The sequence below is a fragment of the Camelina sativa genome, chromosome 16 (genome assembly GCF_000633955.1).
Source record: "Camelina sativa cultivar DH55 chromosome 16, Cs, whole genome shotgun sequence".
NCBI lineage: Eukaryota > Viridiplantae > Streptophyta > Magnoliopsida > Brassicales > Brassicaceae > Camelina > Camelina sativa.
Window position 1 is genome coordinate 10,317,621 of NC_025700.1, and position 13,544 is coordinate 10,331,164.

Sequence of the window (13,544 nt, forward strand, 5' to 3'; positions counted from 1 at the left end):
CCGCATCCATTTTAGCTTGTCTGATTTGTAATCTACATGGCCTTGCTACTATTCGCATAGGCTTGCCCGCTAAACCCACGACCCGCATAGGTTTATCCACTAAAACCCGCAATCCGCATAGACTTCTATGTGACTGTAAAACCCCTTCTACTTGTTTAGGAAGAACAAATATTAAAATTTTGTGTGTTCAATATTATGTTCAATAACCCTTGTTAAGTCCAAGAGGACAGACCTCTAAAATATATTTAAAAATGATTAAAAGAAATCAAATCGTTTTTAAATATAAATTAATATTTTTCCTATTTAAATGAATATATTTTGTATTTCGTAAGTAATTTAGTTTTTATACATCAAAACTCTTTATAGTATCACATATATTACATTAGTGTCTTTATGACATTAATATCTTATAAGTTTTTATAGAAAAAATGTTCCATTTGCAAATCTCTTGATATGAGATATGAGATATAATACTTACAACAATTTTTTTTTAAGAAAAACTCAAATTCTGATAATTAATGTACATACATTATAAATTATTTTTAGATATTTATACTATACATGAATCAAATATGTAATAATATTTTAGGATAACATTTCTACTGCAACTTATTTTAACCTATTTACTCTAATTTGTTTTCTTAACAACACAAAATAACTCATTTACTATTTGGGCCTTCAATTCTACACCAAAGCCCATACAACTTTCCTTCCTCCACCTTACGACACAACAACTCCCTTCGTCGTCGTCGAGGTAGAGAGAGAGAAGAGAAGAACAACTCCCTTCTTCTTTTCTTATTCTTTCTTCCTGTAATTTCTCTTGTTTTCATACTTGATTCTATTGTGTAGGTTGAGACTCCAACAAAAGCACCCGATTCTGGTTGATCCGAGGTTCGTATCTAACCAATTCACAACTTCGTTTTATAATTTATGTGGTTGTTGATCTTCAAATTTAACCCAGTTCGCAATTCAAATAACATATACCTTTCGAATTGAACATTACCCAAAAAATATTTGTAAATCTGATGACAATAATTTCCGATTATATACTGATAATCATGAAAAACCAAATTCAAAATTTGGGGTTTATACAATTTCAAAATCGAATATGAATTTTGTAAGTTTGTTTTCGTTGAAGTAAGCATCTCAAATAACTTAATTCAGGTTTTAATATGAATCAAAGAGACCTTAATTTCAAAATCTGTTTTTTATAAAAAAAAGATGGAATTTTATCCCAAATTGACAAAGGGAAAATGTTCAACTGATCTCCATTCTCCTTGAATGATCTTGTTTCCACACCGGTTCATCAAGTCATTTTTCATGGAAGCGTGGATCTTTGTACCCTGAAATAACATTAGATTTGTTTAGTTTTATAAGAATACAACTTGAATATGTATGTATACAAAATGGTGATAGTTTTAAAAAAATTCTTTATACTCACTTCACTTGAACGTCAGCGAGTACCATGTCCAAGGTTTCACCAAATTTTGCTGTATACGTCTTCCAGGTATGAAGAATCCAAACTTGAACTTTCCATGAAGTCTTCTAAGGCTTAACATCTCGGATGAATGCCAAGGCTGCAGCCATTGGCAATACTTTTTGTGTGTTTAGTGACTTTTAAAGGAGGAATGGTAAGTGTTTGATGATTTTCAGAGTGAGTTTGATGATCATATTTATAGATGAATAGTAGTTTAGGGTTTAGGTAAAAAAGTTTGAATGTTAGTTTTTGTGAAAGCAAAAAATCTTGGATATGCTTAACAAAAAAGGATACTTCGCCAATTTAGAATGAATGATGGTTGATTTACGGGAAATATTCAATATATGACGAAAGATTTGAGCGTTGATTATGGAATTTTGGTTTATTAGATAGTTATGCTTTTTTTTAGAAATAGAATCGAGATTTTGTGGTGATTAAGTTTTGAAGATTTCTTTTTATTCGTATATTCTTTCGATTATGTGTGAAACAACTAATGGGCAAGGCTTTTTTGGTGGTTTTCGTACAGGCCAAAACGACATTCACGTGAAGCCCAACAACATACAAACCAGGTTATAAGTGAAAGGACGCGGATCCTTTCTCCAAACGGGTCGGGTAATGTGGATTCTTTATTTTTTACAAAATTACCTCTTCCAATTTCAATAAACACTCTCCTTTACAACTAATTGAATGGCAATCTGGGAAATTTTGAGCAATTTTCGAATTTGTACTTCTCTGTATAGAGATGTTTTTAGTTATTGCTTCACAATTGTTTTTGGATTCGGAAATCCATATACATTAAGCAAAATTTCTTATACAAGGCAACTTCAATCTTTAAACAAGCCCGAAACCTTCCAATTCTAGCATAACTTCTTAAAACATGTATTAAACTTAAGACACGACCAAAAAAACACAAAGACGGTCAAAGAAGCGACAAATTAAACAAAACAAATACTAGATGAAGGAAAAAAAACATGGTGATCGAATATATGAACACGTGAGGTTACAATTACAGGAATTGCTAACAGAGAAATCAAGATTAGTGAACAAAGAACCGCGAACTGCTCACAAGATTAGTATCAAAAATATTAGTATAAAGATAATCCAAAAACTAAACTCTGCAATCTTCATAGATAGTTCAGGTGGTTTAGGCATTTCCCAAATCAAAAATCAATGTCTTGTAAGGTGCACCAGAAAACATTTTTCATTACTGCAAATTCACAATTATAAAGTACCAAATTACCTGCAAACATTTTTTAGTAGCACCTTAACTTAGTCTTTAGATTCTATAGGAGTTGACGGTTACAAGCTGGATAACTTTATTGTATCCAACTACACTCAGCATTTTCTATCCTTGTCATAAGCCAATTAATAAAGTTGTAAAATATTTCCCTAGAATTTAAAAAGTTTCTAGTCGTTCCATACTGAACCAGATCAGGACTTGCCTTTCCACTGAAGTTTAAAATGGCTTTTGGAACTTCCCATGAACCCAAACTCGGTACATGCTTTTACCCTTTCTCCGATTTACTGCTTTGACACAACAATTTTCAAGCTCCACCTGCAAACGAGAATCAAAATATTAAGAGTTTGCTATTCATTCAAATATCAGAATAGATACTCCAATCACAACAAAGAACAAGAAGTTTTACCTCAATGAATCCAGCATCTATAAATAGTTTCCTGACAGTATCGAGACAAAAGAAATAGGAAAGGGTTCCATCTGACCGCACATATTCCCTGAAACCTATAACTTTCTCTGGCTCAAACCGCAGCATCGTCATGTCATATAAGCCTGAATATTAGTCAAAGTGTTTAGCGGCCTATTAGTGTCTCTTCATTTGCAAAACACATATGATAAAACTCTAAACGATGATGCTGATTAAAATAATTACCGTAATCTCTGAATAAGAGTAGACCACCAGGTTTGAGCACAGCAAAACATTCCTTGATCGCTCTCGGCATCCTTTCTTTAGGCACTGCCGACAATGTAAAAANAATAACATAAAAAAAATAATTAGGGCAAAAAGAGCCGAGTTTCAGTGACTGATCTGATGTTCACATAGCACAGCATATAACTCATCTGGAAAGAGCCTAATAGCTAAGAATCAAATTATAAAACGTGAAAGACATCTGTATTGTCACTACCATTACAAATTTCCTGAGATGACTCTCACAAAATCTAGTCCCACTGCAGAAACATAACATAACAGTTTGGTCTTAACAACATGAGCGATGTTCGTTCACATACCAGAGTGACAAAATCCACCCCGGCGATGCAGTGTTCATTCAATGAACATCTATAGTTCACCTGCATCCCCACACTCCCTCCTATTAACGAAGATATATATACGACGTACAAGAATAAGTAAGACATGTATGAGAGATCAATGAGTATATATCTTTATGTAGGATGAAAGGGTAATGAATTGGTGAAGAAGGACCAAAACCTGAACGGTCTCGACAATTATCACATGCCACCCAATCAGGAAATTCAGAGGTTGAAAAGTCACAGCAGAAAGAATGGAAGTTATCAACTGAAGCAATAGCGCGATCAATGTTCTCTTTAGTCCTAACAAGAGCCTCACTGCTACAATCACAAGCGTATACAGTAATGTTCTTGTTTCCACTGCACAAATCCAAAGATAAAAACAGACACAAGTACATAAGAATAACAGTTTTACAATCAACCTCATAAAAGAGTCATTAACACAACGTGATTCACTAGTAATCTTACTCCGGCTTCGGGTAAACAAAAGTCTATATGTATACCGTAAAATCGGAAGCACGGTGCTGCCATTACCACAACCAACTTCCAATAGTTTTGAGTTCTTTTCTCCACAAGAAACCAACTCAGGAAACTCCTTCAACAGATACCTTCTTTCCTATACGAAAGACGAATAGTGTCATTCTTAATTGTAACTGAAACTGCTGATTTCAAATCAAACGGATTTTGGAATTCGAAGCTAATCGTTGTGCGTGTGTGTACCTTGAAGAATTTGCCGGAGGAGTGACGGGAGTGAAAATCTTGCCATGGCTGGGAATCTGGTGGAGGAGGATGTTTTTGGGAATCGTGGTGGTGGTATTGTTGCTGCTGATGGAGATGGTGGGAGAGAGAAGGATCGTTCTCGACGATATTCTTCAGAAATTCCCATTCGAAATCTTTGGAATGATACTCTCCTGCTTCCTCTCTTTTTTTCTCCATCGTTTCTTCGATTTCTAATGCTCTCTCTCTCTCTCTCTCTCTGGGTTTCTTTTTTTTTCTTTTGAGCATTACGGACCGGAGTTAGCCACTCTGAACCGGACCATTTTAGAAAACCAGTAAACACGGTTTAATTCAAAGGGTTTTGTTTAAATTTTAAATTTTACATAAAGGACTTTCCTTGGATATTTCTCTTGTTAATAAAAGAAATGGTTATACAATTTTAAATTTATGAACAGTGCAAATTTTGTTGTAAAAAAAAAAAAAAAAAGAACAGTGCAAATTTTAGCTAAACATAAATATAATTAGATGATTTGGTATGATTTTGTTTCCCTTTGGATTCAACTTCAGATTTTGGGATATAAAAACAATGAATCCTTGTGAATCATACCAAAAAAAAAAGAATTGATTAGTTTTTTGAGTCAAGGTATTATTTTAGTTTGGTTTGGTTTTATTTGTATTTGAACATACAGTACATATAATTAAATATCTACAGTAAAACTTCTATAAATTAATAAAGTTGGGACCATAAAATTTTATTAATTTATAGATGTTTTAATTTATCGATAAATTAATAAAATATTAACTTATGAAGAGATTTTTTTCATAATTTTGAAAATTTTACATTACAAAATAATATACTTTTGTTACGATTCACATTTTTATAGATTTTTCTTAATTTATAATTTTAGTTATCGTAATAGGATTGATGTTAATAGTTTACTTAATTATCTAGGTGAAAATGATAAATGTTTGAAGTTTAGAGTTTAGAAGAAATTGTTGGTATTATCTTTCATGGTAATTAATGATGAAGTCGAATAACATATTGTAGTGCTTTTAGAATCAATTACATGTAAAAAAAATTACCCCAACTAGGACTCTCCTTAATTTTTGGATGCGATTTAAGAAAACAACATTAAAAGTTTTTAATACAATAAAAAAGATTAGAGATGAGCTCCAACTAGAATTCAAATTCAAGAATAGACAAACAACAATATAGTCATATTTCACTAAATTTCATATTTCACTAAATTTCTTATATATATATATATATATATATAGTTAATATCGATATTGTTGGGACTATATTTTTATATAGGATTTTCAAAAAAAAAATATTTTATTATTTTATCGAATTGTGTTATTTTTTACACCGGCTCAACTCGGGACCGAAATTTTTTTTTTAATTTATAACGAATATTAATTTAAAGAGTATTAATTTATAAATGTTCTATCGTAATTTGCTAAGATTGGCAAATATCTGCTGGTATTGATTTTTTGTTTTTTTTCATAGGAAAATTTTAGTATTTTAAATTTTTTTTTAAAAAAGAAAGTGGAGATGCGGGGGATCGAACCCCGTGCCTCTCGCATGCAAAGCGAGCGCTCTACCATTTGAGCTACATCGCCATCGTTGCGTTCGAAAAGTTCAGTTTTACTAAATTCAAAAAACCCACAAACCAATATGAGCTTTACCTCTTCTTATCTCATCCAACCCAGCCGCTTACTAGTGGTCGGAGCTAGATCTCCGGTGGACCGTCGCCGGAGATCACTTGAGAGGGTGAATAAAGAACTCTCGAGAGGCAATTACGAAACTGCTCTCTCTCTCGTCAAACAACTCAAGGGCAAACATGGCTGCCTCACAGCTTTCGGCTCTGCTAAACTGGTCCCTCTCTCGTCTCTATCTCTCTCATGCTTTATTTTCACAAAATCATGTCTAATTCCATCTTTTTTGTGTGTGATTTAGCTTCCGAAGAAATTAGACATGAGTAGCAAAACTCATCTCCGGTCGTTGATTGATTCGGTCTCAACAAGCATTAAATCTGTTTATGTTGAAAATTCAGTGAGAATATCCAAAGAGGAAGAAACAAAAACTTCACCTGAAGAAGATTGGTTCGCTGTTGTTCAGGTGAACATCTTTTAAGTTTCTTTGTCACAAATTAAAAGTATGTAATGTGATTGCAAATTTATCTAAGTAGCTCTCATAGCTTCGAACTTAACATGTTTTGTATTTCCTTAACTTCTAACTTAACATTGTTGTAAAGTGATGATTGAAGAAATTGATCACAAATGTTGTTTTAGTAATGAGATCATAACACATTCTTGTTTTGCGACGTCTGCAGCATGAATCTGGTCATTTTCTGGTTGGTTACTTGCTTGGAGTTCTTCCAAGACACTATGAAGTGCCAACATTGGAAGCTGTTAGGCAGAATGTGTCCAGTGTGACCGGGAGAGTAGAATTTGTGGGCTTCGAGTTCCTCAAACAAGTAAGTGGTTTGTTTGTTTTTTCATAGTTCAAATTGTCAGCTTGTTTATGTTCCAACAATTAGACTTGATGTTGTAACCGCAGGTCGGTGCAGCAAACCAGCTTATGAAAAATGATATGGGAGGCCGAATGAATCTATCGGTATTAGTATTTTATATATATATATATATATATATATATATATATACATAATATCTCTGTTGTGAATCTTCTTAACTTGACACTTTTGTTCTTCTACAATGTAGGATACTCAAGGCAATATCTCATCCAAGGTAACATTACCTCAAAATGTATTTGTAATGAGTGATTTTTTGTTATAGCTCAAAGTAATGATTGGTTGAATCTGTTGAATGCAGACACTGAACAACTTTTCATGTGTGATACTTGGAGGAATGGTAGCCGAACATTTACTATTCGGATACTCAGAAGGTTTCTACTCAGATGTTGTCAAGGTTCACACAAAACTCAAGCCAATTCTAGTGTGAGACTAACCTTCTAGTTCTAATGTGCAGTTGTGAATTGGTGTTGTTGCAGTTAAACGATGTTCTGGGATGGTTAGGATTCACAGAAACAGAAAAGGAGTCTCATATCAAATGGGCTGTGTCAAACACTGTCTCCATATTACATTCTTACAGAGAAGCAAGAGTTCCACTTGCAGAAGCCATGTCTAAAGCCAAACCTATTGGTTCTTGTATCGAAGCAATTGAATCTGCTATACCAAAATCCACATTTTGATCTTCTTAATGAACTAAATAAGTATCAAACCATATTCATTACTCGATTTGCAAACACAGATTTTTTTTGTTTTTTTTTAAAGCAATATGAAATTCAAAACTATTGTAGAACAGAGAGAGCAGTCTATGTTACAAGCTTAAAAAAAACATAAACAAAGAGAGTAAACATCATATTAAAGAATCAAAACTCCTGAGAAGCAGATCCGATATCTCCTTTGTTCTTTCCAACCTTTGATGGGAGAAGTGTCTGATGAATGTTAGGCAAAACACCTCCATTAGCAATTGTAACACTTCCAAGAAGCTTGCTAAGCTCTTCATCGTTCCTTACAGCGAGCTGAATGTGTCGTGGTACAATACGTGTCTTCTTGTTATCCCTTGCTGCGTTTCCAGCTAGCTCCAATACCTATATGATCATATCAAACATCATATTAGAAGATCAGACTACAGAGACCATACCATTGAATCATCATCAGTATCAGCTAAATCATAAACAATACGCAAAGATCAAGAAATCAGAAGATTAGACTAAACACGATTTTGCGATTGAAAAATCACAAGGCAACTAAGAAATCGAAATCGAGAAATGAGAAGATTGATGGATACCTCAGCGGCGAGGTATTCAAGAACGGCGGAGAGATAAACAGGAGCACCGGCACCGACACGTTCGGCGTATTTACCGGCTTTAAGGAATCTAGCGATCCTACCAACTGGAAACTGAAGACCAGCTTTGGAAGATCGAGAAACGGACTTTGTAGCTTTTGGCTTTCCTCTGCCACCTTTGGTTGTTCCACTGCCGGCGCCGGAGCTCATTTTTTTTTTTTTTTAAATCGGAAAATTAATTTGAAGAGGCGATTGAAAAAAAATGAGTGGAGAGAGAGAGAGAGAGAAGGCTGAGTAAATTGTGAGTGGAGTTGATTTTAGGGTTTTGAGGGTGGTTTCTTATATATATACTGCTTTGGGAATGGATTGTCATTGGTTAGTGAGGACTCACACGGATTGCCAGCGTGGCACTATTGCTTTAGTTCTCGCGGGTTTTTTTTTTTTGGGTTACGCGTCTTTCCAAATAGTGGGGTGCAAATGGAACGAGCGGTTACGATTAGAGAAAACGATTAGAGAAAATACTCAAATCCGGAAATACGAACCGAAACCAAACTTAATTTGTATATTATCATAATGTTTAATTTCTGTTTATATATATATATATACTATATAAGTCTCGTATTATTACGTGGGTAAAAGTTAAAAAAATATATTTAAAATAATTAAGTAGTATAGAATATATATTATTTTAGATTTTATCTTGTAACATTTTAATATTGAATATGAAGTTATTATCATTTTGCTATTTTATCAGTTTCATCATATAAGAGTTTTAAGACTTTTTTTTGTTCTATTTTGTAATATTTTCTCAAATTTCTAGATACAATTTTTATTAATATAATTTATGATTATTTGAACTATGCAGTATATTTTCCTATTGGTTGAAGTTTTATAAATGATATAATATTTATTGTTTATTAATCTTTATACTTTTATCCAAAGACTTTTATAGGATAGGAAGTACCATTTAAATATATATATATATATATATATTTCATTATAATAAACTATATTTTAAGTTTAGCTACACCTTTCATCTTAATGCATAGAACTAAATATTTTTATATCAAAAACAATTAATACATCATATCAAATATGTACCTTAGTAAGAATTGAAAATAAAAATAAAAATTAACAAAATATAATTCGCAAAAAAACTGAATCAACATTATTAAGATATATTTGTTATATTGTTATCTCATAAGTACTAATTTTACCTCATGTCATAATCAATTTTAGAAGAGTGAAATTTATAAAATAAAAACATAAATGAAGATATAGGGACATTTTTATCAAATAGCCGAAGATTCATTCCTATAAATTATAATTTATTTCAAATAATCATTACAAAAATCAGTTAACATCCACAAAATTTCATAAGTAATACTTTTGTCAATTTTCATCAATTGACCAAAAATTCATTCCTACAAACTCATTTTTTTTATTCTTTTTTTCAGGTTTCTCATATTACTACATGCATTTAAATCTTTAAAATAAAACATGTAAAACTATACTAATACACATCATGTATTGAATTTTTTTCCTTTTTAAGTTCATTATTCTTTCAAGGTTTTGTGTACTTACTTACACTAAAAAATTATATATTGCAACGATAACTACAATTTATATCCGACTAAAATTATGTTAATTTACTTATGTTATTATTTTTAACTTTGTTATTCATCATCTATTGATTAATATACATGCTTAATAAATTAAGTTTTTTCTTACACATGTCAAATTTTATTGAGACACAAGTATAATATAATTTAGCATACACTGAAAAATATATTGATTTTGTTAATTTTTCATTTTTGATTTAGAAAATTAATTTTTTTAAAAAATATAAACATGTAAAATTCTGTAAATATAATTATCTGTCCTACTATGTTTATAGAAAAAATTTGACATGTGTCAACATCTAATCAATATATTTGACACTTGTCACGATCTTGTTAATGAGTAACTTTGACATCAAGCTTTATATAATAAGATATATATATATATATATATTTTTACAACTACTAAAATATTTCTTGTACATAAAAAAATATTTGAAATATCTTAAAATATATTTTTTTAGTTATAACAATACTGCTTTTTCTATATAAATTATATATATATATATATATGTATTTTTGGTAACATTTCTGTTACGCCGCTATTGTTACTACTGTCAACCGAACACAAATCACCAGCAAATTCACCGATTTTAAAANTATATATATATATATATATATATATAAAGCCCTAGGTCATACACAACCTCTTCATTTATAAAACGATCCGATCCATTTTTTTAGTATAATAATAATATTTTAATGATCTCATACTCACTAACCATCTAACCACATTCAAACCAAACAGCGGAAGTAACCAATGAATTAACCAATAACCAAATAACCAGCAGAATAATTCAATAACATATAACCATCAATATCAAATAACATAAACCAAGTCATAGAACAATAAGCCATCAACCTAAACATCCGTTCTAGACCACTACATTCCATTCTAGCAACCTAACAGCAGCATATAATTAACAAACAACCGAGTCTTTAGAACATCCTCATCTTCATTGCCTTGACTCCACGATCATATTTTGCGTTTACCTGCATTACAAACAACAATTGAGATGCGTGAGTATTATCATAAATACTCAGTGAGGCAATCCTCCCATCTATTGGGTTATACACACTAGAAATTAAGAATCTCCAATCAACAAACAACAAATAAACAATCAAACCAGGAAAAAGCAATGTCAGCCGCCTGCTGAAAGGTTTGTGTCGACCGACATGGACACCTGGCAAGGTTTCATTGACCGACACACTCCTTGTGTCGATCGTTGCAGACTCCATTGCGTCGACCGACACCCAACACACAGTGTGTGTCGGTCGACGGATGTTCGATATTTCCCAAAATCTTTAATTGCATCGACCGACATCTCCACATGGTATCAATCGATACTCATAGGTTTTATCGAGCCGTCCTCGCACTGTGTCGACCGACGCACTCCTTATGTCGATCGACATAGATGTCGAGCATCGTCTTCCTGCGAGCTCCATCGCAGATCTCCGACTCCAAACTCCTCCAATATGGTCGAGACTTCCCTATAATCCACAGAAAGCCACAGAAACCCACAAACAACCACTCCCAAGTAAGAAATCCATCATAAACACACATAAAACACAAAGAATCAGAAACTCTTTAGATAAGCAATGGTCATGCGCTCACGTTTGCCAAAGAAGATTCTGACTCTATACCAAAAAATCCCAACTCTTAGCAAGCTTCCCTCATGATCCTAGCTTCAGATCCTTCAAGAACAGCTAGAAATCTCTCTAAACTCACAAGAACTTTGAAACAACGCTTTCTCTCTTTTTCCTTCTTTGTAAACGAAAAAAGGAGGCTGCTCCCAAGCCTAGGTCGACTTCCCAATCTTACATATCCCGGTTTTAATTTTCCCTTAAACCAAACCACATCGAACCGACAATTAAAACAAACCCGATCAAATAAAGAGGTGTTCACACATACAATGTTTCGCATGACATCTTGAACTATGAAGAGGTGTTCACCCGGTTTGATGTACGTTGATGTACGTAGACAAGAAAAACTGCAAAGGTTACAACAACATACATCATCCTTGGAGCAAAGCAAGGAGATATTACTTTTCCTTATAGGAAATATTGCTTTACTCTTTTTCTTATATAGATTTCGACCAAAAGAGAGATCTAGGTGATTTATAGCCATTGAATATATGTTAGATGAGATACACTTATCCCTCTTTTATTTGTGTATATATATGTAACACAAAGCAGAATAAAAATTAAGCTCTCACTTTGAGAATAAAACCCTCTCTATTGGATGTCTTCCCCATTACCTAAAATCGTTTCTATACACTACAAATGGGTAGATAGGTTCTTGAATCTCTTATGGAGAGACCAGAACTTTTTGGCTTTACCTTTCTTTCAATCCGAGTCTACACCATTCTCTTCTAAACGGTTCTAGGATATTTGGGTTATGAAGCAAGAGAGATCTTATGGATCTTGCAGCTCACTCTCTTCAAATTCCAACAATATTAAATAATCAAATTTCACATAATAAAATTTATTTGGACATACAACAAAGTGACAAACAACAACCAAATCTATATTCATATAATTCTTTATTTTATCCTAAAGAATTATGTCCTAGGTATTTTATATACACAAAATTATTAAAATAACGGAGAAAATGCCAAAAAAACCCGATGTTATTTTTATTTGGACGTTTAATATCCAATACCGAAATAAAAATACCTGACATATTAAATTAGTGCCAAATAAAACCTTGTATTTTAAAGATTGTCTGAATTGAACGTACAACTTAACGGATGTTAACTTGGGTAACGGAATCGCTTAACCAGGTTAAGGTTCATTCAGACGTTTTTAACACATATATATAATATGTTCACATTATAATACGTATGAGTCGAAGTAGCTCAAGGGTTAAGTGTTTTGTATTATGATCAATAGGTTATGGGTTCGAACTGTATCCCCAAAGCCTTTTTGATTTTTTTATTTTTTTGGTAACTCGAGATTTTTTTTACCATGTCGGATCTGAAACGACGAGATTCACAGGTTACTACGGCAGCTGCCAAATCGATGGATCGGAAACATCCTTCTTAGATTGATGATAACGATGGATGATGCTACGGTCCGAAGCTTCATACAGAGGCTTTCCTGGCGAATTCAAATAATTCCACAGCAGATCTGGATAGGGATCGTTAATTGGTGGCTGCGACTTCGACGGAGCAGCAAACTCAGTAACTGTTGGTTGTGAATTCAACGGAGCAGAAGACTCAGTAACCGTTGGTTGTGGATTCAACGGAGCAGCTGAGTTCTTCCTTGTTTCCGGCAGGTGAGGCGATGATACCAACGTTGAGAAAAAAAAAAAAGAGTTGATGGTCGGGTTTGAAACCGGCACTCTAATGTTGTAAAATTTGCCCAATACCATTAGACTACTTTAACATATTCGTCTAGTTTTGTAAATATATAGAATATATCTGTTTAGAGTAACGGTTACCCATTAAAATAACCAAAATACTAAACCAGAAACAAAAATTCGAACGGATACTAAAACTTCATATCCAAAGTTACCCGAATCCAAAATCAAAACAGACCCGAAAACCTAAAGGCCACGCTTAGAACTGGTACCTTATTGAGGGAATCAGCTAATATTCAACATGTTAGAGGAAATTGGTATTTGTTTGACAAAAAAAAAAAAAAAAAAAAAAAA

At 32.8% G+C, this 13,544-nt stretch overlaps 3 protein-coding genes, 1 long non-coding RNA gene and 1 other non-coding gene across 5 annotated transcripts; 2 read left to right on the plus strand and 3 right to left on the minus strand.

Annotated features, from left to right (window-relative positions):
- LOC109129638 lies at positions 804 to 2,204 on the plus strand. The gene is made up of 3 exons (XR_002035919.1): positions 804 to 891; positions 1,508 to 1,631; positions 2,004 to 2,204. It is a non-coding gene; the product is annotated as an uncharacterized LOC109129638 (long non-coding RNA).
- LOC104750286 (methyltransferase-like protein 6) lies at positions 2,661 to 4,707 on the minus strand. The gene is made up of 7 exons (XM_010472063.1): positions 4,461 to 4,707; positions 4,244 to 4,356; positions 3,916 to 4,100; positions 3,722 to 3,802; positions 3,367 to 3,468; positions 3,124 to 3,266; positions 2,661 to 3,032 (listed from the first exon to the last, which is right to left on the minus strand). The coding sequence occupies exons 1-7, from the start codon at positions 4,674 to 4,676 to the stop codon at positions 2,934 to 2,936; spliced, it is 939 nt and encodes a 312-aa protein (XP_010470365.1). The 5' UTR covers positions 4,677 to 4,707; the 3' UTR covers positions 2,661 to 2,933.
- On the minus strand, positions 6,008 to 6,080 carry TRNAA-UGC. Its single transcript has one exon. It is a non-coding gene; the product is annotated as a tRNA-Ala (tRNA).
- Positions 6,101 to 7,712, plus strand: LOC104750290. Its single transcript, XM_010472065.2, has 7 exons — positions 6,101 to 6,336; positions 6,418 to 6,579; positions 6,794 to 6,937; positions 7,021 to 7,077; positions 7,182 to 7,208; positions 7,293 to 7,388; positions 7,471 to 7,712. Exons 1-7 carry the CDS (start codon positions 6,136 to 6,138, stop codon positions 7,669 to 7,671), a joined length of 888 nt encoding a protein of 295 aa, XP_010470367.1. The 5' UTR covers positions 6,101 to 6,135; the 3' UTR covers positions 7,672 to 7,712.
- LOC104750287 (probable histone H2AXb) lies at positions 7,692 to 8,561 on the minus strand. Its single transcript, XM_010472064.2, has 2 exons — positions 8,274 to 8,561; positions 7,692 to 8,073 (listed from the first exon to the last, which is right to left on the minus strand). Exons 1-2 carry the CDS (start codon positions 8,478 to 8,480, stop codon positions 7,852 to 7,854), a joined length of 429 nt encoding a protein of 142 aa, XP_010470366.1. The 5' UTR covers positions 8,481 to 8,561; the 3' UTR covers positions 7,692 to 7,851.